Source organism: Gorilla gorilla, chromosome 13 (genome assembly GCF_029281585.2).
Source record: "Gorilla gorilla gorilla isolate KB3781 chromosome 13, NHGRI_mGorGor1-v2.1_pri, whole genome shotgun sequence".
Lineage (NCBI taxonomy): Eukaryota > Metazoa > Chordata > Mammalia > Primates > Hominidae > Gorilla > Gorilla gorilla.
In genome coordinates this window covers 124,794,006-124,821,600 of record NC_073237.2, presented here as the reverse complement: position 1 = coordinate 124,821,600, position 27,595 = coordinate 124,794,006, and the positions used below count along the sequence as shown (strand labels likewise).

Sequence of the window (27,595 nt, the reverse complement as noted above, 5' to 3'; positions counted from 1 at the left end):
AGCCTCCCCCCAGGCCAGCTGAGATGCAGAGGCTCAGCCATGAGTTAAAAAATATAAAGTAAAAATACAAAAATTAGCTGGGCGTGGTGGCGCACGCCTGTAATCCCAGCTACTAGGGAGGCTGAGGAAGGAGAATCGCTTCAACCCAAAAGGCGGAGGCTGCAGTGAGCCGAGATCACACCACTGCACTCCAGCCTGGGTGACAGAGCGAGACTCCGTCTTAAAAACAAACAAATATATATACACACATGTATATATATGTATATATATAAAGTGGCAGGGTGCAGTGGCTCACGCCTCTCATCCCAGCACTGTGGGAGGCCGAGGTGGGTAGATTGTTTGAGCCCAGGAGTTTGAGGCTGCAGTGAGCTGGGTTTGCGCCATTGCACTTCAGCCTGGGCAACAGAGGGAGACCCTGTGTCAAAAAATATATATATACATACATGTATATATATATATATATATATTTAAAGTGCAAATGGCTTTTATTGAGGGCCTACTGTGTGCTGGGCAACAGGTCTGCAAGGGTCCTCCTTTACCTCCCTGTACTTTGCACCGGCCAGGGAGGAGGGTGCTGGGGAGACCCAAACATCAAGCTGGGGGAGGGTGCTGAGGTGGAGGTAGAAGGGGGCAGAGGGGCCCCTCAGCTGAGTCCTTAGGGAGGGAAGGGATCCTGGGGTCTGCCCAGCTTGAAACAGAAGCTGGGGGCCGCGAGGCCCTGAATCAGGCCAGGCAGGGTACAGGGGCCTGGGAGTCCTGCTCCTTTGCTGTGAGACCTTTAGGGAATGGTATCCATCTCTGAGTGGTTTCTCCCGATGAAAGACAGGTCCAGAGGGCAGAGTGGCCATGCCCAAGGTGGTGGCCAGGTCTGACTGGATCTGTAGTCCCTGCCAACAACCTCCTCCTCTGCTCTCTGGGCAGTAGTGGCCTGCTCCTGGACACTGCTTTGCAGTCATCACCTGGACCTGGTGGGACAGGAGGAGCAGGAAGAGAAAGAGAATTAGAGTCAGACAGAATCAGAGACAGACAGACACTGACAGATATAGGAAAACAGGGGCAGAGACAGGCAGAGAGGGAAAAAGCTAGAGAGGGATGCAGAGACAGCTGAAGGTACAATTATAGACAGACACAGAGGCCAGGCACAGTGGCTCATGCCTGTAATCCCCAGCACTTTGGGAGACCGAGACGGCTGGATCATTTGAGGTCAGGAGTTGAAAACCAGCCTGGCCAACATGATGAAACCCCGTCTCTACTAAAAATACAAAAGGCCAGGCGCCGTGGCTCACCCCTGTAATCCCAGCACATTGGGAAGCTGAGGCGGGCAGATCACCTCAGGTCAGGAGTTCAAGACCAGCCTGGCCAACATGGTGAAACCCTGTTTCTACTAAAAATACAAAATTTAGCCGGACGTGGTGGTGGGCGCTTGTAGTCCCAGCTACTCGGGAGGCTGAGACAGGAGAATCGCTTGAACCCGGGACGCGGGAGGCAGAGGTTGCAGTGAGCTGAGATCATGCCACTGCACTCCAGCCTGGGCAAAAGAGCAAGACTCCATCTTAAAATAAATAAATAAATATAAATAAAAATAGAAAAATTAGCCAGGCCTTGTGGTGGGTGCCTGTAATCCCAGTTACTGGGGAGGCTGAGGCAGGAGAATCTCGTGAGCCCGAGAGGCAGAGGTGGCAGTGAGCCAAAATCATGCCACTGCACTCCAGCCTGGGCGACAGAGCGAGACCCCGTCTAAAAAAAAAACAAACAACAACAACAACAACAAATATAAAGGCAAAGCTAGAGATGGAGAGGGAGAGAGAAGGCTGAGAAGGGGAAAACAGCCCCAGACACAGTTATGCCATCAAAGGGGAGAGCAAGCCAAGGTCTACGGGGCTGGGGCCTCTTCCCGCCCTGGCCTCACCTAGAGCTCATCTCGGGGCTGGGGTTGGAGGCTGTGCCCGCTGCTGCCAGTCAGGTCCAGGCGGGGGCTGCGCAGGGTCTTTCGGGAGCCACTCCAGCTGATGAGGCGGCCGCTGTCGTCATCCCATGGAGAGGATGTCTCCGTGTCACTGAGCCACTCGGCATCCCCGGCATAGTGGGTAGGGGCAGCGAGCAGGGGCTGGGCGGAGAAGGCCACCAGGTCCCGTGGCCAGAAGTGTGCCTTGTACTGCTCGCTGTAAGGTGAGAGGATAGCCCAGGGGGATTGAGGCGGGCCCCTACTCCCCGGCCACACGCCTGCCCGGAGCCAGGCACCTTGCCTGCCCAAAGCACCTCACTCCCCGCCATCTAGTCCTCACAGCTGCCCTGAGCAGTGGGACTTCTACTACCTCCATTTTCCAGATGAGGAAACAGAGGCTGAGAACAGGGAAGTCATTTGATTAAAAACTGCATGCAGCCGACCGCAGTGGCTCATGCCTGTAATCCCAGCACTTTGGGAAGCCGAGACGGGCGGATCACCTGAAGTCGGAAGTTCAAGACTAGCCTGACCAACATGGCAAAACCCCATCTCTACTAAAAACACAAAAATTGAGGCCGGGCACAGTGGCTCATGCCTGTAATCCCGGCACTTTGGGAGGCCCAGGCAGGCAGATCACTTGAGGTCAAGGAGTTCGACACCAGCCTGGCCAACATGGAGAAACCCTGTCTCTACTAAAAATACAAAAAAGTTAGCTTGGTGTGGTGGCGGGCACATGTAATCCCAGCTACTCAGGAGGCTGAGGCAGGAAAATCACTTGAACCTGGGAGGCGGAGGTTGCAGTGAGCCAAGATCGTGCCACTGCACTGCACTGGGTGACGGTGCGAAACTCCATCTCAAAAATACATAAATAAATGAATAAATAAAAAAAAATTAGCAGGGTGTGGTGGCACTTCCCTGTAATCCCAGCTACTCAGGAGGCTGAGGCAGGAGAATTGCTTGAACCTGGGAGGCAGAAGGTGCAGTGAGTCAAAATCACGCCACTGCATTCTAGCCTGGGCAACAGAGCAAGACTCCATTTCAAAAAAAGCCTGCATGCACTGCAAAATACACACCGAGATTGGTCTGACTCTAAGGCTAGGCTGAGCCACTCCTTGGTGACCTGGGCCAAGTGGCTTGGCCTTGCCAGTTCCAGTCTCCCCATCTGCCAGGTGAGGGGACTTCCTGATGACTGAGGTGAGTTCCTGGAGGGGATGCCTCTGCCCTGCCATGCCCGGCCCCCACCAGAGCCTCACTTGGGGTGCTGGTCAAACATGATGGGCAGGAACTCGTCCACGGGCAGCATGCGGCGCAGAGGCTGTGAGGCCAGCAGCTTGCGGGCACCCGCCAGGCTCAGGGCATAGGCCAGCGTCCAGTAGGAGTACCCAGCCACCACCAGGCCCGGCAGCCCCTCCACGGCCGCCTCCTTCTCAGGGTTCACCTGCTTCCGTCCGAGGTAGCTGTAAGTGACACCAAGAGGCCCAGGAGTCACTTAGGTCCTGGGTGTCATGGGACCCTCCCACACCCGCTCCTACAGGGCCAGGCTCTCAGGGGATGGGCCAGCCAGGGTCCCAAGCAGGAAAAGGCAGACTCCGGAGGCCCACCCTGCCCCCTTGTCCCTGAGGGTGCAGGCTGCCTACATCAGGTCCCAAGACAGTTTCTCTGCCTCCACATCCTCCATCAGCCGCTCCAGCCGCCCCCTGAAGTTGCTCTCAAAGCGCACGTCATCCTCAAACACCAGGACCCGGGCCAGGCCCCTGGCAACCACCTGTGGCACACAATGGGGTGGGAGATGGCTCTTCGGAGTTAAACTATCCCCCTCCCTCCACGCTGAAGCTCACAGCCTCTGCCTGGCCTCAGTTGGCCTGGCTACATCATGCAGTTGCCCCAAAGCCTGCTGGGGGCCCCACTGCCTGGGACCGGAAATCCCAACCTCGCTCTGGCATTTGAGGATCTCCAGATAGAATCATGATGGTAACCGTGGCCCTTGCTACATTCCCTGAGTGCTACTGTGCCCCAGGGCTGTGCCACTGCATATCTGCAGGGGCCCTCAGGAGGCAGGAGATGATGATCCTCAATCGCAGGAAGGAGGTGGACATGCAGGGATGGGAAACTGCCTGTCCAAGGACACACAGCCAGGAAGTGGCAGAGCTGGGATAGGAACCCGCATCTGCTGAACACCAGGGCCCAGCTTGTCACTTTGGCCTCCTGCAATTTTCCTTTTTTTTTGAGACGAAGTTTCACTCTTGTTGCCCAGACTGGAGTGAAATGGCCCCCCAAGTCAGGGGGCTGCATGGAAGAGGAGCAGGAACGGTGGAGGCCAAGGCAGCCATGGCCAAGACCAGGAGCCGTCTCCCGTCCCACTCCTCCAGCTGCCTGAGTGCAAGCATGACAGACCGTGGCTGGGCCCAGAAGCCCGACTCTCTGGGGGCGGGGGAGTGGCTTGCAGTTCCCATCAAAAGATGGTCTCGGCTCACTGCAACCTCTGCCTCCCGGGTTCAAGTGATTATCCTGCCTCAGCCTCCCAAGTAGCTGGGATTACAGGTGCCCGCCACCACACCGGGCTAATTTTTTTTTTTTTTTTTTTTTTTGAGACGGAGTCTTGCTCTGTCGCCCGGGCTGGAGTGCAGTGGCGCAATCTCGGCTCACTGCAAGCTCCGCCTCCTGGGTTCACGCCATTCTCCTGCCTCAGCCTCCCGAGTAGCTGGGACTACAGGCGCCGCCACCACGCCTGGCTAATTTTTTTGTATTTTTAGTAGAGACAGGGTTTCACCGTGTTAGCCAGGATGGTCTCGATCTCCTGACCTCGTGATCCGCCCGCCTTGGCCTCCCAAAGTGCTGGGATTACAGGCGTGAGCCACGGCGCCCGGCCAACGCCGGGCTAATTTTTGTATTTTTAGTAGAGACGGGGTTTCACCATGTTGGCCAGGCTGGTCTTGAACTCCTGACCTCGTGATCTGTCCGCCTCAGCTGGGATTACAGGCGTGAGCCACCGCACCTGGCCTGGCCTCCTACTATTTTCTAAAGGAAGCTGGGCTGGGTGGGGGGTGGGAAGACCCCAGCCCCGAATATCCAAAAGAAAAAGTACTTTTGATAACTTTTGGAAAAGTTACTTTGGAATAACTTTTGGAAAACTACTTTCGATAACTTCTGTGAAAAGGAAATCAGCTCAGAAAGTAGTGAAGCCAGGAGCGGTGGCTCATGCCTGTAATTCCAGCACTTTTGGAGGCTGAGGTGGGTGGAATTACTTGAGCTCAGGAGTTTGAGATCAGCCTGGCCAACATGGCGAAACCCTGTCTCTACAAAAAATACAAAATTTAGCTGGGTGTGGTGGTGCGCGCCTGTAGTTTCAGCTCCTCGGGGGTGCTGAGGTGGGATAATTGCTTGAGCCCGGGAGGTCCAGGCTGCAGTGAGCCAAGATCACGCCACTGCACTCCTGCCTGGGTGCCAGAGCAATACCCTGTCTCAAAAAAAAAAAGTAGTGAACCATGTCATCCTCCAATTTGTTCAGGGACGGTAAAAAAGCCAACATAGGCTGGGCATGGTGACTCAAGCCTGTAATTCCAGCACTTTGGGAGGCCGAGGTGGGCAGATCACCTGAGGTTGGAAGTTCGAGACCAGCCTGACCAATATGGCGAAACCCCCTCTCTACTAAAAATAGAAAAATTAGCCAGGTGTGATGGCACATGCCTGTAATCCCAGATACTTGGGAGGCTGAGACAGGAGAATCGCTTCAACCCAGGAGGCAGAGGTTGCAATGAGCCAAGATTGTGCCACTGCACTCCAGTCTGGGTGACAGAGCAATACTCCATCTCAGAAAACAAAACAAAACAAAAACCCATAATGCTCACATACACGTGCACATATATTTGGCTATAGCAGAGAATGCAAACAAGGAATCCATGTCCCATCTCCTGGAAGGGCTGCCCTTGGAGGGCCCAGTTCCCATTCTCTCCTGCCGTGTCCAGCAACCTCTTTCCTGCGCTCACACTCCCAGCCCCTGGGCTGAGGCTTCTTGGCCAAGTACTGAGCACATGCTAAGCCCCAGGCTTCCTTCTTTCTGCTCCTAAACACCTTCCTGCCTCAGGGCCTTGGCACCCACTGTTCTCTTCTGCCTAGAAGCCTCTTCTCCCGGCCCCTCAATGGTGAGGTCCATTCTGACCCCCTCCCACATGAGGCACCTCTCAAAGTGGCCCATACCTCTCCCCTCCACTGCAAGCTTGGTTTTGATTTCCATAATCCCGCTCTGGTCCCTGAGCCCCAGGGGGATCCCTTTATTGCAGGAAGGAGCAGACATGCATTGTTCCTGTCCTCCTCTGTGTTCTCAGAGCAGAATATCTCCTAGCACATAGTAGATGCTCAAGAGAGACCGCAGAATGAAAACAAGCACCGCTTAGTGGTGCCCACTGGGGTGTTGAACACAGAGGAGATTGAAAGCTGCTGGCCAGGTTTTGATGTCTTCATTCACGCACTCGTTCACAGAGCAGTGAATAGAACAAACTGGCCCCGTCTCCCCGAAGGCTGTGGGTGGAGGAAGCAGGCACCCTCACCTCTTCCCAGATGGAGTAATGGCTGAGGAAGCAGCCCACCTCGCCCTTGGTCAGAGTGCGGCCCGAGTAAGGGTCCTGGTAGCCCGGGAGCAGGTCTACGCCGAGGCTCCTGATGGCACTGCTGTTGAGCATCCTGAGGGACACAGGTGTGGCGGGGTGAGGGGTGCCTGCCAGAGACCCCTCCAGAGGGGCCAGGCCTGTGCATGTTGGGGACAGTCACACTGGAGTCGGGTTTGAAGGTTTCTGCCTTGTAACTCCTTTGTGTGACCTGAAGCTGTCAAGGGACTGGACCTGGGGAACTGGAGCCCCTGTTGCCCAGGCTGGAGTGCAGTGGCACCATCTCAGCTCACTGCAACCTCTACCTCCCAGGTTCAAGTGATTTTCCTGCCTCAGCCTCACAAGTAGCTGAGATTACAGGTGTCCAGCTAATGTTTTTTTTTTTTTTTTTTTAGTAGAGATGGGGTTTCACCATGTTGGCCAGGCTGGTCTCGGGTGATCCACCCACCTCAGCCTCCCAAAGTGCTGGGATTACAGGCATGAGCCACCACGCCCAGCCACCTCGGGAGTTCTGAGAGGATAACTATTAGGACATGTCCTAATATGATAAGACAGGGGTGACCCTTGAGGAAAGGGTGGGATGGTAGGGGGCTGCCTGAGGGGGAGGCACTCTAGGAAGAATGTGGGAACATGATAGATACTTCTTGGGCAGAGGCCCAAGCAAAGGATGGATAGCCTATGGTCAAGAGACCTCGGGGGATGTGGTGTCTCACACCTGTAATCCCAGTGCTTTGGGAGGCCAAGGTGGGAGGATTGCTTGAGGCCAGGAGTTCAAGACCAGCCTGGGCAACAGAGAAAAACCCCATCTCTCAAAAAAAAATTTTTTTTTGAGACGGAGTCTCACTGTTGTCGGCCCAGGCTGGAGTGCAATGGCACAATCTCGGCTCACTGCAACCTCTGCCTCCCGGGTTCCAGCAGTTCTCCTGACTCAGCCTCCCAAGTAGCTGAGATTACAGGCACCCACTACCACGCCTGGCTAATTTTTGTATTTTTAGTAGAGAGGGGGTTTCACCATGTTGGTTGGCCAGGCTGGTCTCGAACTCCTGACCTCAGGTGATCCATCCACAACCTCCCAGAGTGCTGGGATTACAGGCATGAGCCACCGTGCCCAGTCAAAATTTTTTTTTAATTAGGTGGACATGGTGGTGCATGCCTGTAGTCCCAGTTATTCAGGAGGCTGAGGCAGGACGGTCACTTGAGGCCAGGAGTTCAAGACCAGCCTAGGCAAAAGAGTGAGACCCTATCTCTATGAAAAAAAACAAAACAAAACATTTTTTTTTATCCGGGTGTGGTGATGCAAGCCTGTAATCACAGCTACTTGGGAGGTGAGGGAGGAGAATCACTTAAAACCTGGAAGGCGGATGTTGCAGTGAGCCAAGATTGCGCCACTGCACTCCAGGCCTGGGCGACAGAGCAAGACTCTGCCTCAAAAAAAAAAAAAAAAATTCTTTTTAATTAGCTGGATGTGATAGTGCACACCTATAGTCCCAGTTACTCAGAAGGCTGAGGTGGGAGGATTACTTGAGCCCAGGAGTTTAAGGCAGCAGTGAGCCATGTTTGTGGCACTGCACTCCAGCCTGGGCAACAGACGGAGACCCTGTCTCTAAAAAAAAATAAAAAGAGCTGAGTACTTGAAGCAAATGGCAGCCGACATATGGGGCCATAGGACCCCTGGTGGTTGGAGAAGCCTAGCCTCTGGGTTCCTCGGGGGAACATGGCTGGCCTTTCCTAATCCCCACGCATCAGTAGCTCAAGTCCAGGATGGAGAGTAATAATAAGGAAGACACCTAAGCCTTTGGAAACTATGTGCCCGGCCCTGGCTAACTTCACTAAACTCACAAAACCCTAAGAGAAGGGCACAGTTATCTGCTGTTTATACAAACGGGCTGAGAGATGGGGGTAGCTGGCTGGAGGTCACACATTCAGTAACTGGTAGAGCTGGAACCCAGGCCCTGGAGCCTCAGCCACTGTGCTCTCCTCCTCTGGTGAGCAGCGGGAGGGCGTCTTCTCTCACGTGTGTCTGCTCTGGAACTCCCTGAGAGGATATTACTCAGACCCTATTTGGATACTACCTGGGACAGGAAACTCATTCAACCCGTCTGCTTTTCCCAGTCCTAGCGGGCTAGGAGATGGACTACACTGCTCCCCCAAGCACACAGGGCCCCCTCCCAGGCAGCCTCACCGGCCATCCACAGCGTCCACCACCCGCCCAGAGATCTCCATCTCCCAGAGCGAGGCGAGCATGCGTTCCCGACGGTCAGGCCTGCGAGCCAGGCTGATGACAAAGACCTGGAGGAGGCGGGGGGGTGGGCGGTAAGTGCAAGGGAGCGGAAGAGGAGGGCCCATCCACCTCCTAATAGCGAGCCCACAGGCTGGGGGACTTACCTCGTCAAACCCTATCTTGCTGGGCCTCTTAGAGGGCCGAGTCACATGAGCTGAGGCCTGCATGCGGGGGCCGTCCACTGCAAAGGGAAGCACACCCCAAGCACGAGTCCCTACTGACTCCTGTTAGCAGTCACCCTCAAGTCCTAGCCCCCAGCCTCATTCCTGCCCCCTTTGGCAGAACACCCTACAGGACGGGACCTCGGAGATCACAGGATCCACCTGCCCCATTGTAGGGATGCTAGACTAAGGCCCAACAGGGAAAGGGACTTTCTCAGAGTCATGGAATGAGTTAGGGACAAAGCTGGAACCCCAAGGCCAATGCCCGCTCCATCCAGGGCCTAGGGAAAGGGGCACCGTGGGGAGGCAGGGAGCCCCGGCAGCAGGTGGGTGGAACAGTTCCCCAGCCCTCACCTAGTGCTTCTAAGATCAGGTGGATGAAGTTGACCCTCTCGTCTTCCAGCCCCTGGTGGGATTTCACCGGCACATTCATGTACCCATAACGGTGCTCATTGCACACGTGGACGGAGACCCCTGCAGAGACAGGCTGAGTGAGAGCTGCAGTGGAGGGTGGGGCTCTCAGAACCCAGCTGAGAGGTCCCAGGCCCAGCACTGCCAGTGACCCAACATGTCAGTCTTCTCTGGGACTCAGTCTCCCCACCTGTGGGACCAGAGGGAGAAAGGGCTTGGCTCACACAATATCTAAGGGGTCTTTCTACTGAAATGGTTCATTCATTCAATATACCTGTCCAGGGCACCCGCTGGGAGCCAGGGTTACGGCAGTGAGCAAGACTGAGTCCCTGCCCTCAGGGTATCAAGGTGAGGCAGGAGCAGGCAAACTCCTACCCATCACAGCCACAGGATGCCAGTGAGCCCCACTGCTCTGTCTCCTAAATCCCCCCACCTCTCCTGATCCCCACCACCCCACCTGGATCCAAGGGCCATCGCCTTTTCCCCACACCCCTCCACTTCACCTCATACCCTCTGGGGCTCCTCTCCACGATGTCTTTCACCTGGCAGCCAGAGTGGCCTTCCCCCAGCTTCAATATTTGTTACCTTTTTTTTTTTTTTTTGAGATGGAGTCCTGCTCTGTCACCGAGGCTGGAGTGCAATGGTGTGATCTTGGCTCATTACAACCTCTGTCTCCCAGGTTTGAGCAATTCTCCTGCCTCAGCCTCCTGAGTAGTGGGGAATACAGGTGTGCACCACCACATCCAGCTAATTTTTGTATTTTTAGTAGAGACGGAGTTTCGCCATGTTGGCCAGGATGATCTCGAACTCCTGGCCTGAAGTGATCCACCCACCCTAGGCCACCCAAAGTGCTGGGATTACAGGCGTGAGCCACTGCACCCAGCCAATATTTGTTACCTTTATTATAATTATCCTCAGGGGCAGGCACACGGTGCCAATTAAAAAGCTAACCCAGGCGGGGCACAGTAGCTCACGCCTGTAATCCCAGCACTTTGGGAAGCCCAGGCAGGCAGATCATTTGAGGTCAGGAGTTCAAGACCAGCCTGGCCAACATGGTGAAACCCCATCTCTACTAAAAATACAAAAATTAACCGGGTGTGGTGGTGGCCGCCCGTAATCCCATCTACTTAGGAGGCTGAGGCAGGAGAATCACTTGAACCCGGGAGGCAGAGGTTGCAGTGAGCCAAAATCGCGCCACTGCACTCCAGCCTAGGCGACAGAACAAAGCTCTGTCTTAAAAACAAACAAACAAAAAACAAATAAAAGCTAACCCTATTCCCAGCATTGAGCACAGAGCCTGGCCCAGAGCCGGGATGTAGTATCTGGCTGTTAGAGACTGAATTCCTTCAAACCATTGACCAATTAACAACGGCTGTCGCTTGAAGTAGGGATAGCAAATGAAAAATAACAGAATGCTTTTGTTTCCTCTTGTGTTTTCCCCTCCAATTTTTTCACCTTCACTCACTTTTTGCACTTGGTAAGATTTCTTCTTGCATGTCTGCACACTGCAGACTTCTCCAGCACAAAACAAAGAATTACAACATCCTCCTTACCGGCTGCCACTGATTACTTGATTAAATCGTCACCTCTAATTTACCCTGAGCACCTGCAAAGTTCTTCTCCATGCACCAGATAGTCTTCAGGGTCGGAATTACATATTCTCTGCAGCCTTCTCAAGAGCTTCACTCCAACATGAGTGTCTCCACCCCTCCCTCTCATCCTCAGGACTGGATTTTTTTTTTTTTAAGACAGAGTCTCGCTCTGTTGCCCAGGCTGGAGTGCAGTGGCGTGATCTTGGCTCACTGCAAGCTCTGCCTCCTGCGTTCACACCATTCTCCTGCCTCAGCCTCCCGAGTAGCTGGGACTATAGGCACCCGCCACCATGCCTGGCTAATTTTTCGTATTTTTAGTAGAGACGGGGTTTCACCGTCTTAGGATGGTCTCGATCTCTTGACCTCGTGATCCACCTGCCTCGGCCTCCCAAAGTGCTTAGATTACAGGCGTGAGCCACCGCACCTGGCCAGGACTGGATTTATTCCATCCATACCCAAACACTTTCTTACTCTGTTTTTTTTTAGACAGGGTCTCATCTTGTGTTGCCCAAGGTGGAGTACAGTGGCACGATCACAGTTTACTGCAGTCTCTACCTCCTGGGCTCAAGCGATCCTCCTGCCTCAGCCTTCCAAGAAGCTGGGACTACAGGCGTGGGCCAACACGCCAAGTTAATTTTTAAATTTTTTTGTAGAGATGGGATCTCGCAGCCGGGGGCGGAGGCTCACGCCTGTAATCGTAGCACTTTGGGAGGCTGAGGGGGCAGATCACTTGAGCCCAGGAGTTCAAGACCAGCCTGGGCAACACGGCAAAACCCCATCTCTACAAAAAATACAAAAATTAGCTGGGCATGGTGGTGTGCACCTGTGGTCCCAGCTACGTGGGAGGCTGAGGTGGAGGAGGTCAACACTGTAGTGAGCTGAGATTGTGCCACTGCACTCTAGCCTGGGAGCCACAGAGCAAGACTCCGTCTCAAAAAAAAAAAAAAAAAAAAAAAGGCTGGGCTGGGCTCAGTGGCCCACGCCTGTAATCTCAGCACTTTGGGAGGCTGAGGCGGGCAGATCACCCGAGTTCAGGAGTTCGAGACGAGCCTGACCAACACGGAGAAACCCTGTCTCTACTAAAAACACAAAATTACCCAGGCGTGGCGGTGCATGCCTGTAATCCCAGCTACTCGGGAGGCTGAGGCAGAAGAACTGCTTGAACCCGGAAGGCAGAGGTTGCAGTGAGCCAAGATCACGCCATTGCACTCCAGCCTGGGCAACAAGAGCGAAACTCCATCTCAAAAAAAAAAAGGGCAGAAAAGAGATGAGGTCTTGCTATGTTGTCCAGGCTGGTCTCGAACTCCTGAGCTCAAGTGATTTCCCCTCCAGCCTCAGCTTCCCAAGACTTTGAGATTAGGGTCTGAGTCACCTTGCCCGGCCACACCCAAACTCTTTCTAGTAACTTTCATCTTGGCTGGGCGCGGTGGCTCACGCCTGTAATCCCAGCACTTTGGGAGGCCGAGGTGGGCAGATCACGAGGTCAGCAGATCGAGACCATCCTGGTTAACACGGTGAAACCCCATCTCTACTACAAATACAAAAATTAGCCGGGCGTGGTGGCGGGCACCTGTAGTCCCAGCTACTTGGGAGGCTGAGGCAGGAGAATGGCTTGAACCCGGGAGGCGGAGCTTGCAGTGAGCCAAGATCGGCCACTGCACTCCAGCCTGGGCAACAGAGTGAGACTCTGTCCCAAAAACAACAACAACAACAACAACAAAAAAAAAACCTTTCATCTTAAAAGTAACCACTGGCTGGGCGCGGTGGCTCACACCTGTAATGCCAGTACTTTGGGAGGCCAAGGCGGGTGGATCACCTGAGCTCAGGAGTTTTGAGACCAGCCTGACCAACATGGTGAAACCCCATCTCTACTAAAAATACAAAAATTAGCTGGGTGTGGTGGCGGGTGCCTGTAATCCCAGCTACTCGGGAAGCTGAGGCAGGAAATCATTTGAACCCGGGAGGCAGAGTTTGCAGTGAGCCGAGATCACACCAAAAAAAAAAAAAAAGAGAGAGAGAGAGAGGGAGAAAAGAAAACTCATGACCCAAAGTTGTAACTCACGAGTTAACAGGATGAAATGCAGAGTAGGGAAGGGCATGGTAAGCAGCCGGAATAGCATGTGCAAATGTGCAGAGGCCTCCAAGGAATGCTAAAGGAGGGCTGGTCCTCACCAGCAGCCTGGCAGGCATAGGCGAAGACGATGATGTCGTCGAAAGGCCAAGTGTAGTTGGGATGTGGCGGGTAGAAAGCAAGCTGGTCTGCCCCTTCAGCCCGCAGGGATACAAGGAAGGTGGAGTGGACCATGGGGACACGGAAGCAGCCCCGGCGCTGGCGGTTCTTGGTGGGGAAGTACTCGGCTGTGCGGCGGTAGTAGCCCTGGGGAAAAGGGATGCTTTGGGCTGTGAGAGGGCTCCCCTACCCCTGCCCACAGACCCCAAGGCCTCAGGCTCTCTGCTCTCCACGTCCCTCCTTCCAGGACCTCAATCCACCCAAGGCCCCCATCCCGGCCTCACCTGGGGGGTGATCCCACACCAGAAGTTGGAGTAGTAGGTCTGGGAGTCCAGCATTGGGGCCACCACTGGAAGCCCCTGCCCCATGAGAAGCCGCAGAATCTGATTGTTGGTCAGAATGTTGTCTGTGTCTGCAAACTTTGAGGAGGGGACGTCACAGGCTCCAGCCCTGCCTGGGCTGCAGCCCCCCAAGGAGTTCACTGAGTGGTCCTGCCAGAGACCCAGCGTGGCTCCTAGGATCCAGTGGGAATGCTCTCACAGAGGTCTAACAAACTCAGTACATCTGTTTCTGGACCAAGGCTCTAGTCTGGGGCACTGACTCAGGGATTGGGTCCAGAGATTATACCTGAGTTGCTGATCTAAGACCTTTATCTGGGATCTGGCTTAGAAAATGGATCCAAACACCTACTCTGAGCTCTAGTTCAGAGATCCAGGCTCAATTTATACCCTGGGCTCTAGCCCAGAAATCGAGGCTCAGTAAAGTATATACAACGGGACCTATCTGAGGGGTCCAGGCTTAGTACCTAGTCTGAGCTTTTAACATAGGGATCCAATCTGAACATCTGGTCTGGGCTCTGGCCCAGATAGCCTGCTGAAGGGTCCAGCCTTCGGGTGGGTCAGTCACATTCAGATTTTTTTTTTTTTTTTTTGAGACTGAGTTTCACTCTTGTCACCCAGGCTGGAATGCAGTGGCGTGATTTCAGCTCAGTGCAACCTCTACCTCCCAGGTTCATGCCATTCTCATGCCTCAGCCTCCCAAGCAGCTGGGATTACAGGCGCCTGCGACCACGCCCAGCTAATTATTGTATTTTTAGTAGAGATGGGGTATCACCATGTTGGCCAGGCTGGTCTCGAACTTCTGACCTCAGGTGATCCACCTGCCTTGGCCTCCCAAAGTGCTAGGATTATAGGCGTGAGCCACTGCGCCCATCCTATACCCAGATTTCTATCAGGGACGGATACTACCACCTTTCAGAAGCCCGATTCTAGCCAGACTTCCTCACCAGGATATAGTCGGCCCCCCAGTTCCTGGCAAAGGTGAGGGCTTCCTGCTTCAGCTCCATCAGAAACTGGTGCCTTTCTTTGGTCCAGTGCTTGGGACCCTCTTCATCTGGGTAGACCCTGATGGGATAGAGAGGTGAGATGTTCCCATGGGGTACATGCCCCTCCCTCTCTGCAGGGCAGTGGACAGAGCCCTGGCTTGGAGGCTGTGGCTCTGGGCTGTCCCTTCTCCTCTCTGGGCTGCAGCTGTTCTCTATCTTCCCCAGCACCCTTCCCCTCAGATCACCACCTGGGCTCGCCCTCAGGCCTCCAGACCACAGCAGCATAGTCATCGCCCACAGCCGCCAGCCACTCCTGCAGCATCTCTGTGGTGTTGTCCACATTGTGGTCCGTGGCACACCTGGGGACGGGAAGAAAAAAGGCTGAGGGGGCACAGCCACAGGATTGAACCCCAAGGCAGCCTTGACCCCAAAGCACTAACACCTTTGAGGTCGAGCTCTCCTTGGAACAGTGAAGGGTAGGCGTGCTACAGCAGAGAGGCTGGAGGCAGCACAGCCAGGTCCCCACCACAGTTCTGTGACCTGCTGTGTGACCTCAGGCAAGTCCCATCTTTCTCTGGGCTTCACGTCCTCCCTCTATAACTTAAGCTGTCCTGCCTATGTCATGGACGAAGGTAAGAGAAGATGAATGCATTTTTTTCGAGATGGAATCTTGCTCTGTGGCCCAGGCTGTAGTGCAGTGGTATGATCTCGACTCACTGCAACCTCCGCCTCCCGGGTTCAAGTGATTCTCCTGCCTCAGCCTCCCAAGTACCTGGGATTAAAGGTGTGCACCACCATGCCCGGCTAATTTTTGTGTGTTTAGTAGAGATGGGTTTCACCATGTTAGCCGGGCTGGTCTTGAACTCCTCACCTCAGGTGATCTGCCCACTTCGGCCTCCCAAAGTGCTGAAATTACAGGCGTGAGCCACCACGCCTGGCCAATGAATGCATTTTGAAAGATGAAAAGTACCTCGACTTTAAGGATCACACCTGGCGCATTCCCTGGTTACCTTCGTTAGGTGGGCAGATACCTACCTATGTGACCTGTGGCTGTGTGACCACAGGCCAGCCCCTGTCCCTCTCTGAATGGGGACTAGACAGAAGAGCTGCTGCTTTCCTCCACCCCCAGGTTGTAATAAGGACCAAACCATGCTCTAAGCGTCCCTAAGAATGCAGATGGGTCCAAGCTCTGCTGTCATGGGGCACAGCCTCCCCTCTCCTGGGGAAGGGGCCCCCATAACAGAGGTGGGGGTTTAGCCAAGTGCCCAGGTTTTGGGTGATGCTGCCCCTTTAAGCCAATTCCCCAGAAATGAAGACTACGTGTCAAGTCTTACAGGGGTGGGAACTAACAAACTCCCAAACTGTGGTAATTGTGGGCGGCCTCCCCAGGCCAGGGCTCCACCCCCCCAGCCCAACTGTGGTGTGTTGTAGAGGGTGGCTTGTCATTTTTCTCAGTTTACCCCCAACCTCAGCCAGGGACTCCTCCCTGTTCTGGTGTCTACAGACCATGGGTTGTGGCCTTCGATCCCAGTGCCCTGGGGGTACAGAGATGCCAGAGGGGAGAGGCTCCAGGAAGGGGGACTGCCCTTGGCTGACAGGATCCCACCCCTCTACCAAGATCTACCAAGAGAGCTGGCCCCAGCACGGGGGCGGTGGGGGGGCCGGTCTGACTCCCCTGCACAGCCCGGAGCCCAGTGCTGATGGCACCCCCAACCTGTGCCCGGAAGCCTCCAGCGTGGTCGATCCCTGCCACGTTGGGCCCCAGTGGACTTCAGAGGTTCCTGTCTGCTCCTCTTCAAATCCAGCCAACCACAGGTCCCACTGGGGTTGAGCTGGGCCCTGAAGGCTGGGGTGCAAAGGGCTGGCTGGGCCCAACCTACACCCAGGGAAGGCCCCAAGAGGAAGGAGTAGGGGACCAGAAGGAGGGGTGGGTGTCCCGCGTCGGCCTGTGGCCTCAGAGGTCTGTCGGCTCCCAGCAGGGGGCTCGGGGTCCTCTCTGGCGGTTCGGGCTGGCAGGGCCGTCTGTGAGGGGAGGGGCCTGTCTAGGTGGTGTCTGGGCAGGGAGCGAGCAGACAGGGCCGCCGGGGGCGGGGGCCATCTGCGAAGCTGGGGGTTAGGTGCCCACTCGGTGCCAATGCCCGGGTCTCTCACCAGAGGGCCATCCTGGCCCGGGGGTAGTCCAGCCGCTCCAGCGCGCCCAGGTAGTGGGGCAGCGAGTGTTCGGCATTGCGGGCCTGGATGGCAAGGACCACGGCGGGCAGCGGCGACTCCGCAACGCCCGCAGCCTCCAGCCACGGCCCCAGCAGGAGCAGCAGCTGGAGCAGCGGCGCGGCGGGGGCAGCGCGCATGGCGGGCGCTTGGGCGGCTGCAGCGGCCCCCGGGGCTCTCGGGCCGGCCGAGGGGAGGGGGCGGGGCCTGGGGCCCGGGCGGGGCCGAGGCAGACCCGGAGAGGGCGGGGCAGTGCACCCCCAGAGTGGGATCCTGCTCCCCACCCCTGCGCGTGGATGCTCAAGTTTTCAGTCCTTGGCCCGGGGCACCGGAGGGCCAGGGCCCGGGGACCCGCGCCAGCCGCGACCCTGGAGCAGCCCCGCCCGGCTGGACCCCGGAGGGGCGACGGCGGAGGGGCCGGAGGACCGGACGGGGGAGGGGTGCTAGGACGAGTGCGTCGGGGCCGGCCGGGCGTCCGAGAACAGTAGGGGCTCATGGAACCCCTGGGCGTTGAACCCCCGGAATCCGGATTCCCCGGCCCACGCAGCCGACCCTTCGACCTGAGCCGCAGACCCAGAGGGGCGGTGCCCACTCAGCCACCACTTCCCGGGCTTCCCCGGCTCCTGCCCCCTCCTCCACCCCGGGCGCCCTCTGGCGGCCCTGGCGCTAGCTCCGCAGACCAGCCGGGCCACGCGTGGGCCGGAGACCCAGCCTGGGGGGCGCAGAGGGAGTCCCCCTGACCTGGGCACGTCCTCCCGCGGCGGTCCGCTCCTTAAGTCCCCTGTGCGTCACCTCCTTGCGTCGGTCGCCAGCACCCGCATTGCTTCGGCCCTTTAAGAGAGCACAACCAGGCCGGGCGTGGTAACTCACGCCTGTAATCCTGGCACTTTGGGAGACCGAGGCGGGAGGATCACCTGAGATCAGTTCAAGACCAGCCTGGCCAACATGGTGAAATCCCATCTGTACTAAAAATACAAAAATTAGCCGGGCGTCGTGGCGGGTGCCTGTACTCCCAGCTACTTGGGAGGCTGAGGCAGGAGAATCGCTTGAACCCGGGAGGTGGAGGTTGCAGTGAGCCAAGATCGCGCCACTGCACTACAGCCTGGATGACTGACAGAGACTCCGTCTCAAAAAGAAAAAAAAAAAAAAAAAAAAGAGCACAGCCCTCACAGCCCTCTCTTGGTCTGAGTGTAGAACTAGGGGACACCACGGAGCTGCTCACTGCGACCCGACCCGTCCGTCCTCCAAAGCAGGGGATGTTGGCTCCCCTGGAGCACCGCCGGGGTCCTTAGGACCCTGCTGGGAGGGAAAGGACTCTGCAGCCTCTCGGGAGAGGAGCAGAAAAGGGAGCGGCCTGGAGGCACCACAGATGGGATCGAACTGGGTGTCTGTCACCAACCTCAGACAGGTCCCTTTCCCTCAGGAGCCTCTCGGGTAAAATCGGGCTGATAACGCCACCCATCTGGGAGGGTTTGCAGGGATTCCTCGAGAGAATGAATGCACTGGCAGCTTTTCCCGCGTGGAGCCTGACACACAGGAAGAGCTCCGCCCTGGGGCTGGGAAGACAGGACTGGAGGAGAGGGAGGCTCCCCCTTCACCCTCCCACCGCTGGGAAGATCTCCTTTCCTAGGAACAGCACGGGGTCTCCCTTCAGCCTTTTCCCAGGGTCAGGGAGGGGAGCCAGGGCTGTGCACACTATCTCCACTGCAAGGGAAGGGCTGAAGGTCCATAGAGGAAGGAACTTACCTAGTGCAGGGGCAGCACGTGCGCACTGAACCCTGGAGTGCTGATCTCTAGCCTAGCTCCAAAGCCTCCACCAGGATCGGGTGGCAGCTTCCATTTGAGGCCATTTCTAGGCCAGCGGCCCTGCAATGAGAAGCATTCTGGAGAGATGCCAGATTCCTCCTCCCTTGCACGGTAGTCCCCTGCGGAAAGCCACTCCCAGCCCCAGAAGAGGGATTCCCTTTCTAAAGCAAAGCAGTGTTCCCCGCTTCACCCACCCCAGAGTCATTCCACAGCCTCTGCCTGTCCTATTGGTCCAAGAGTGCTATGGTCTGAATGTCCGTGACCCTCAAAACTCACATGTTGAAAACCTAATGTTAATGTCAGGGTATTAAGAGGCGGGGCCGGCCCGGCGCGGTGGCTCGCGCTTGTAATCCCAGCACTTTGGGAGGCGGAGGCGGGCGGATCACGAGGTCAGGAGATCAAGACCATCCTGGCCAACACGGCGAAACCCTGTCTCTACTAAAAAATAGAAAAAAATAGCCGGGCGTGGTGGCAGGCGCCTGTAGTCCCAGCTACTCAGGAGGCTGAGGCAGGAGAATGGCGTGAACCCAGGAGGCGGAGCTTGTAGTGAGCCGAGATCACGCCATTGCACTCCACCCTGGGTGACAGAGCGAGACTCCGTCTCAAAAAAAAAAAACAAAAAAAACAGGCGGGGCCTTTGGGAGTTGATTGGGTGGGCTACCCCACCTGAATGCGGCTAGTGCCCTTATAAAAGAGGCCTGGGGGCCGGATGCGGTGGCTCACGCCTGTAATCCCAACGCTTTGGGAGGCTGAGGGGGGTGGATCATGAGGTCAAGAGATCAAGACCATCCTGGCCAACATAGTGAAACCCAATCTTTACTAAAAATACAAAAATCAGCTGGGTGTGGTGTCGCGTGCCTGTAGTCCCAGCTACTCAGGAGGCTGAGGCAAGAGAATCGCTTGAACCCAGGAGGCGGAGGTTGCAGTGAGCCAAGATCATGCCACTGTACTCTAGCCTGGCAACAGAGCGAGACTCCGTCTCAAAAAGAAAAAAAGAGGCCTGGGGAGCTTGTCAACCCCTTCTGCCACATGAAGACACAGCTAGAAGGCCCCAGGTATGAGGAACGGGCCCTTACCAGACACCAAATCTGCTGACGCCTTGACCTTGGACCTCCCAACCCCCAGAACTATTAGCAATAAATTTCTTTTTTTTTTTGGCCAGGGATTGGGGGGTGGTTCAAGCAATTCTCCTGCTTCAGTCTCCTGAGTAGCTGGGATTACAGCTGCACACCACTATGCTTGGCTAATTTTTTGTATTTTTAGTAGAGATGGGTTTTCACTACGTTGGTCAGGCTGGTCTCGAATTCCTGACCTCAGGTGATCCAGCTGCCTCAGCCTCCCAAAATGCTGGGATTACAGGTGTGAGCCACCGCACCCGGCTGATAAATTTCTGTTGTTTATACATTATGCAGTCTAAGATATGTTGTTATAGCAGCCCAAACAGACTAAGACAGGGGGCTTCCTGATTCTTCCCTGGCCTCAAGTCCTCCTCTTCTCCCCAGTCCTCCCACCCTCCCCAGTAGTCCAGCCTGTCACTAACTTTCTCGCCTCAGAGTTTTCCCATCACACCTGCCTGGAAAACCCAATAGCCATCTTGTTTTGGGGCAGGTTGGGGCAACTGCAAACTCAGGGTCTCTACCCTCACTTGGGCTCTCACCCAGCCCAAGAATCCTGTTTCCCTGTGTCCCCTGCCCACTCCCCTCAGGGCATTTCAAATGCTTCCAGCCACTGAGGCACGGTGGCTCATGCCTGTAATCCCAGGACTTCGGGAGGCTGAGGTGGGCAGATCACTTGAGGCCAGGAGTTCGAGACCAGCCTAGGAAACACAGTGAAACCCTGTCTCTATTAAAAATACAAAAAAAGGCCGGGGCAGTGGCTCACACCTGCAATCCCAGCACTTTGGAAGGCTGAGGCAAGTGGATCACCTGAGGTCGGCAGCTCAAGACCAGCCTGACCAACATGGAGAAACCCCGTCTGTACTAAAAACACAAAATTAGCTGGGCATGGTGGCACGTGTCTGTAATCCCAGCTACTCAGGAGGCTGAGGCAGGAGAATCACTTGAACCCGGGGCGGGCAGAGGTTGCAGTGAGCCGAGATCGCGCCATTGCATTCCAGCCTGGGCAACAAGGGCGAAACTCCGTCTCAAAAAAAAAAAATAGTAATAATACAAAAAAAAAATTAGCCAGGTGTGGTGGCACATGCCTGTAGCCCCAGCCACTTGGGATTCTGAGGCAGAAGAATCACTTGAACCTAGGAGGTGGGAGTTGCAGTGACCTGAGATCACGCCACTGCACTACAGCCTGGGTGACAGAGTGAGATTCTGTCTCAAAAAAACAAAACAAAACAAAACAAAGCCTCCAGTCTTCTCAAGCCCCCATTCCACCGCCCCTCTCCCCCAGCAAAGATCTCTCTACTATTTTTTGGAGAAAATAGAAGCCATTACCTGGAAACTCTCATTTCTAGCCTCCAAACCTTCCACCTCTGCCCTCAGCCAGCCTCAGGAGGCACACCCCTCCTCAACAGAACCGCCCCTGTGAAACCGCCTTTGCAAATTTGTAACTCAGGAAATTATGACAGCGGAACAAATCAGACCTAACTGATTCTGTCTTGCTTCTAACCCTTAAACTGTCCTTGTTCACTCCTGGGCGTAGGCTGAACTAACTTTGGGAAGGAATTCAGTTCATGGTTTGACTCTGAAACAAAGTTTATAACAGCCCTTTCCCAAAAAGACCCTTCTTCTTGCCTGGGGTCCAATCTGCCTTCGCAGGACTGGCAAACTAGCTATAAGATTAGAAATTACAATTTAGGGGTCATGCAGCCTTTGGGTCCTCCCCAAATTGCTCCTGGGGTAACATCACTATTGTAAAACCTAAAGTCAGTGCTTGAGATATTTTGCAGGCCCTGCACCCGATGGATCAGCTGACACCAGCCAGACCAGTAATCTGGCCCAACCAGTTCTACCATCGCACCCAGGAACAGAAGACATTAAGAACACCTAACTTCCACCTCCTATGATTCCATCTCCAATCTGACCAATCAGCATTTTCCACTTTCCAAGCCCCTACCTGCCAAATTATCTTTAAAAACTCTGATCCCCACATGTCTGGGGAGAACCGATTTAAGTAATAATAAAACTCCGGTCTCCCGCACAGCCGGCTCTGTGTGAATTACTCTTTCTCCTTTGTAATTCCCCTGTCTTTTTTTTTTTTTTTTTTTTTTTTTTGAGACGGAGTCTCTCTCTGTCACCCAGGCTGGAGTGCAGTGGCGCGATCTCGGCTCACTGCAAGCTCCGCCTCCCGGGTTCACACCATTCTCCTGCCTCAGCCTCACGAGTAGCTGGGACTACAGGCGCCCGCCACTACGCCCAGCTAACTTTTTGTATTTTTAGTAGAGACGGGGTTTCACCGTGGTCTCGATCTCCTGACCTCGTGATCTGCCCGCCTCGGCCTCCCAAAGTGCTGGGATTACAGGCGTGAGCCACCGCGCCCGGCCTCCCCTGTCTTGATAAATCAGTTCTGTCTAGGCAGCAAGCAAGGTGAACCCATTGGGTGGTTACACCTGGTCCCCTCACCCTTCCTGGATCCCCATCCTCCCTCTCTTCTAGGCCCTTCCTTCCACATGTCAAAGGACTTGGATCTCCCACAACCAAAGATAAGAAAGCACCAAGGCACCCCTGTGGCCTCTAGCTGTGGCCATAACTCACTCTCTTCCTCCAAGCCTCTTGAATGGTGAATGTGAACCTTGTTCCCTGTCTCACTCTTCACTTCCTTCCATTCTCTGCTTGACACACATCAAGGTGGATCCTGCAGAGACCAGAGTCCTCCAACCACTCCCCCGAGTGGACACTTCCTCCTCATACCTGCATCCAGGCTGGAGTGCAGTAGCATGATCATTGCTCACTGCAGCCTCGAACTCCTGGACTCAAGCCATCCTCCCGTCTCAGCCTCCTGAGTAGTTGGGACTACAGGTGCATACCTAATATTTATTTATTTACTTACTTTGTATAGACGGGGATCTCACTATGCTGCCCAGGCTGGTCTTGAACTCCTAGACTTAAGCGATCCTCCCACCTCGGCCTCCCAAAATGCTGGGATTGCGGGTGTGAGCTACTGAGTCCGGCAGCACGCCTTTCTAAAACGCCTGACAATAACTCCCTTCAGGGCTGCCACCGCTGAGCACAGAGCTCAACCCCTCAAGGGGCAACAAGGCCCTTCATGGCCTGCCTGCATCTTCTCCACCTCCTCTGGTCTGCAAGCCCTCCCCCTGACACGACCTTATGCTCCAGCCAAATTGCACAATTTACAGTTTCCAGAATACTCCATGCTTTTGGACCTTCCCACATCCTTTTCTATTTTTTCCCTTGGTCCCGCTGCCTGGATTGGTCTTTCCCTTCCTGGGCAGCTTCTATACTCTGGGTCCTATAGTCTCAGCCAAAACTTCCTCTCTCTGCAAAGATTTTCCTGATGCCATGTCTGGGAGACATATCCCTACAGGTCATTCTGTATGATCCCGTTCATTCAGCAACTTTTTCCCGAGCACATGCTATGTGCAGGTGGAACGCTAGGGGCTGGGAATACAGAGGTGCACAAAACAGAAGCAGTCTCTGCTCCTAGGCTCCTTACATTTTGGTGAGGAGAAACAGATAGGAAACAAGCAAAACAATCAATGAAGAGATCATTTCAAGGAATGGTAAATGCCATGAACAAATTGAAACACGTGATCAAGAACTGAGAGTAGGCTGAAGGCAGTGGCTCACACCTGTAATCCCAGCACTTTGGGAAGCCAAGCCAGGCACATTGCTTGAGCTCAGGAGTTCAAGACCAGCCTGGCCAACATGGTGAAACCCTGTCTCTACAAAAAGTACAAAAATCAGCCGAGCATGGTGGTGCACACCTGTAGTCCCAGCTACTCAGGAGGTTGCGGTGGGAGAATCACTTGAGCCCGGCAAGCGGAGGTTGCAGTGAGCTGAGATTGCGCCACTGCACTCCAGCCGGGGCAACAGAGCCAGACACTGGCTCAAAAATAAATAAATAAATAAGAGAGAGAGAGAGAGAGAACTGAGAGTAGTTGGGAGTCGAGCAACATTCAGACAGAGGGGTCAGGGAAGATATTTTGGAACAAAAGGAAGAGTTAATCAAGGGGAGATCTGAGGGAAGCGTGTTCCAGATGCAGGAACAGGTAGAGCAAAGGCCCGGGGTGGGAACACGCAAGGCAGCCAGTGTGATTGGAGCAAGGTGAGCAAGAGGATATGGTAAGAAGTGAGGTTAAATAGGTGGGAACGGCCAGGTCACCCAATGCCTTGAAACTATGGCAGGGTTTTGGTTTTGGTTTTGTGTTTGAGGAGGATTCTCGCTCTGTCGCCCAGGCTGGAGTGCAATGATGCGATCTCGGCTCACTGCAACCTCTGCCTCCTGGGTTCAAGCGATTCTCCTGCCTCAGCCTCCCGAGCAGCTGGGATTACAGGCAACTGCCACCATGCCCGACTAACTTTTGTATTTTTAGTAGAGACGGGCTTTTGCCAATGTTGACCACCCTGGTCTCAAATTCCTGACCTCAGGTGATCCGCCCACCTCAGCCTCCCAAAGTGCTGGGATTACAGGCATGAGCCACTGCGCCCAGCCATATGGCAGGGTTTTGGGTTTTCCTTTTTTCTTTTCTTTTTTTTTTTTTTGAGACGTAGTCCCACTCTGTCACTCAGGCTGTAGTGCAACGGCGTGGTCTTGGCTCACTGCAACCTCCACCTCCCAGGTTCAAGGGATTCTCCTGCCTCAGCCTCCCGAGTAGTTGGGATTACAGGCGCTCGCCACCATGCCCGGCTAATTTTTGTATTTTTACTAGAGACAGGGTTTCACCATCTTGGCCAGGCTGGTCTTGAACTCCTGACCTCGTGATCCACCCACCTCGGCCTCCCAAAGTGCTGGGATTACAGACGTGTAATCCCTACTAAAAATACAAAAATTAGCTGGACATGATGGCATGTGCCTCTAATCCCAGCTACCTGGGAGGCTGAGGCAGGAGAATTTCTTGGACTGGGAACCAGCAGGCAGAGGTTGCAGTGAGCCAAGATCGCGCCACTGCACTCCAGCCTGGGCTACAGAGCAAGACTCCATCAAAAAAAAAAAAAAAAAAAAAAAAAAAAAAGCCCGGGTGCGGTGGCTCACGCCTGTAATTCCAGCACTTTGGGATGCTGGGGCGGGTGGATCACCTGAGATTGGGACCAGCCTGGCCAACATGGAGAAACCCTGTCTCTACTAAAAAATACAAAATTAGCCAGGCATGATGGCGGGTGCCTGTAATCCCAGCTACTCGTGAGGCTGAGGCAGGAGAATCGCTTGAACTCGGGAGGCAGAGGTTGCAGTATGCCGAGATCTTGCCATTGCACTCCAGCCTGGGCAACAAGAGCAAAACTCTGTCTCAAAAAAAAAAAAAAAAAAAGTGCTGTCCTGTGGAGCGTAAGACCTCATTAGCTGAGTCATGCCTGGAAAAAAATGACTGCTCGGACCCATCTGGCTGAGCGCGATCCGGATCCTATGGGGTTGACACCTGGTGGGGCTGCCGGTTTCTGCCTGCAGCATCCTCACCCACTTCAGCCATTGTAGTTCTGACCAAATCCAGGTGATGGCGCCAGCGCCTCAGGCTTGACTCTGGCTTCCTGGCGTAGAGACCCTGCAAGAACCGTCCCCCTCCCCAGCGCCTTCGTCCCGCTGGGAGCCTCAGTTCCAAGGCCTGCCTGCCCCTGGCAAAGACTTTGTAGTATGGCTCCACCAGGGAGAGGGGAGCTGAGGCTGGCAGACTCAAACTGGGGGCCAACCCCTACTCCTAGATGTTAGGGAGGTGGGCTACAAGAGCCCCTTTGGGTCAAAGAGAAACTAGGGGTATCAGGCCACTGGGAGTTGGGGGTCAGGAACCCGGGTAGGCTGCTCTGGTCCAGTGGACTCTGGCCACACCCCCCATTAACCCTCTGCGTACCCTGCCCCACCTCATTTGAGGTCCCAGGAGCTGCTTCCTTGCCAATGGGTAGGGGCAGCCTGGGGGTGCCCCAGGGCCCAGGTAGGGCTACCGGATTGGGAGTCCTCATGGCCTGGCAGTCAAACAGGCTTGAAATGGGGACCCAAAGCAGAGAGGATGCTTGCATGCTCTTACCAGCTGCCAGCTTCACGTCTCCTGAGTTGGGGGATCTCTGGTCCCCTGTCCTGCTTTGTGGCCAAGGGAGCCCAGGATCCTGGCCAGAGGATGGGCCCGCACCCCACTCCTGGTTCTGGGTGCAGTTCGGCAGATGGGAATCCAGGAGCTCAGCTTGGGCACCCTCCCCACCTCCGGCTCCAAGCCCGGTTCCAAGAGGACCCAGGGCTAAGCAGAGGCTTGTCCCCAGTATCCTCCCCTGCCCCTCATCTTTCCTATTTGAGGGAAGATTGAGACCCTCAAAGCCCAGCTGGAGGCATCCCTGCCCATTCTGCTTAGACTTAGCACACCCTGGTCTCTGCTCTAGGAATCTGCCCTCAGCACCCTCCCGTTCTAGGGGTCCACCCAACACCCACACACACTTCCACGGACCACCCTCTCTCTCCCTTTTGGCCATGCCCTCCTCTCCCAGGATCCCAGATGTGCAGCTGTCCTCCTCTGAGGCTCTGCCTCTGTTCTCAGGAGGCTGGGACCAGGCCAGCTGTTTTCTCTGGGCAGCCAGCTGTTTTGCCCATCAGGAAGCAGTCCTGGCTCCTCCGCTAAAATCGTTGCTGTGGCTGCAGCGTGGCAGCCCTGTTGAGCCAGGTCCTGGGAGCTGTTAACTCCTCTGGGCCCAGGCAGCCCCTTCCCTCTCTCAGCCCTGATACCTTCTGCTTCCCCCTGACCCACAGAACTAGCCCATCTCGGGACTTCTAGGGACCCCAAGAAGACCAAGTTTTGCTATCCCCACCCCCCTCAACAACTCCTAACCCCCGCCCCACTCCACAGAGCCTTGTCCTCAGGTGAACCCAGCAGGAGGCTCAAAGGGATAAATGTTAACCTTATTCAGAATAATAATCATAGCTATCATTAACCGTTTGCTGTGTGCCAGGCATCTGCTAAGTGCTTTTTTTGGGGGTGGGCGATGGAGTCTCACTGTGTCGCCTGGGCTGGAGTGCAATGGCATGATCTCAGCTCACTGCAGCCTCTGCCTCCTGGGTTCAAGCGATTCTCCTGCCTCAGCCTCCCAAGTATCTGGGATTACAGGCACCCGCCACCACGCCCAGTTGATTTTTGTATTTTTAGTAGAGATGGGGTTTCACCATGTTGGTCAGGGTGGTCTCCAATTCCTGACCTCAGGTGATCCACCTGCCTTGGCCTCCCAAAGTGCTCGGATTACAGGCATGAGCCACCGTGCCCAGCCTGCTAAGTGCTTTAAATGTATTATATAACTTGATTTTCACGACAACCCTGTGAAGTCAGGAAATCTTTTTTTTTTAATTTTTTTATGAGATGGATTCTTGCTCTGCCGCCTAGGCTAGAGTGCAGTGGTACTATCTTAACTCACTGCAACCTCTACCTCCCTGGTTCAAGCAATTCTCCTGCCTCAGTTTCCCAAGTAGCTGGGATGACAGGCATGTGCCACCATGCCCAGCTAATTTTTGTATTTTTAGTAGAGACGAGGTTTCACCATGTTGACCAGGCTGGTTTTGAATTCCTGACCTCAAGTGATCTGCCCGCCTTGGCCTCCCAAAATGCTGGGATTACAGGTGTGAGCCACCATGCCTGGCCAGTTGGGAATATTTTTATTTTACAGAAGAGGAAACCTTGAAACTGAGGCACGGAGAATCTAAATAAATCACTTGCCAAGCTCATCCAGAGTTGGGGTTTGGGGTTTGAAACCAAGTCTGCCTGTCTCACTCTGGCCAGCCCTGGTGACTCTGGAACTGCTGTTGGTGTTACTGTTTAAGTTCCTCGGAGCTTTTTGCCCCAGGCTTTCTCTCCCTGTCCTCAGTCGCCCCACCTGTGGAATGGGGACACTCTATGCATGGAGTAAACACCACCAGTTCTGAGTCTGGAGCTGTGTCAGG

At 54.9% G+C, this 27,595-nt stretch overlaps 1 protein-coding gene across 2 annotated transcripts; it reads right to left on the bottom strand.

Moving 5' to 3' along the window:
• Positions 1-466: 466 nt before the first annotated feature.
• CERCAM (cerebral endothelial cell adhesion molecule) lies at positions 467-26,043 on the bottom strand. 2 transcript variants are annotated; one of them, XM_031014373.3, is made up of 15 exons: positions 25,707-26,043; positions 18,503-18,622; positions 17,498-17,587; positions 14,797-14,907; positions 14,510-14,627; positions 13,509-13,643; positions 13,167-13,371; positions 9,346-9,465; positions 8,935-9,011; positions 8,732-8,838; positions 6,493-6,625; positions 3,583-3,710; positions 3,199-3,402; positions 1,910-2,162; positions 467-965 (listed from the first exon to the last, which is right to left on the bottom strand). In XM_031014373.3, the coding sequence occupies exons 4-14, from the start codon at positions 14,868-14,870 to the stop codon at positions 1,910-1,912; spliced, it is 1,554 nt and encodes a 517-aa protein (XP_030870233.1). In that variant the 5' UTR covers positions 14,871-14,907; positions 17,498-17,587; positions 18,503-18,622; positions 25,707-26,043; the 3' UTR covers positions 467-965. The 2 variants fall into 2 exon arrangements, with proteins under 2 accessions (XP_030870233.1, XP_004048734.3); XM_004048686.5 differs by lacking the exons at positions 17,498-17,587; positions 18,503-18,622; positions 25,707-26,043 and adding an exon at positions 16,700-17,398.
• Between the last annotated feature and the right edge of the window lie 1,552 nt (positions 26,044-27,595).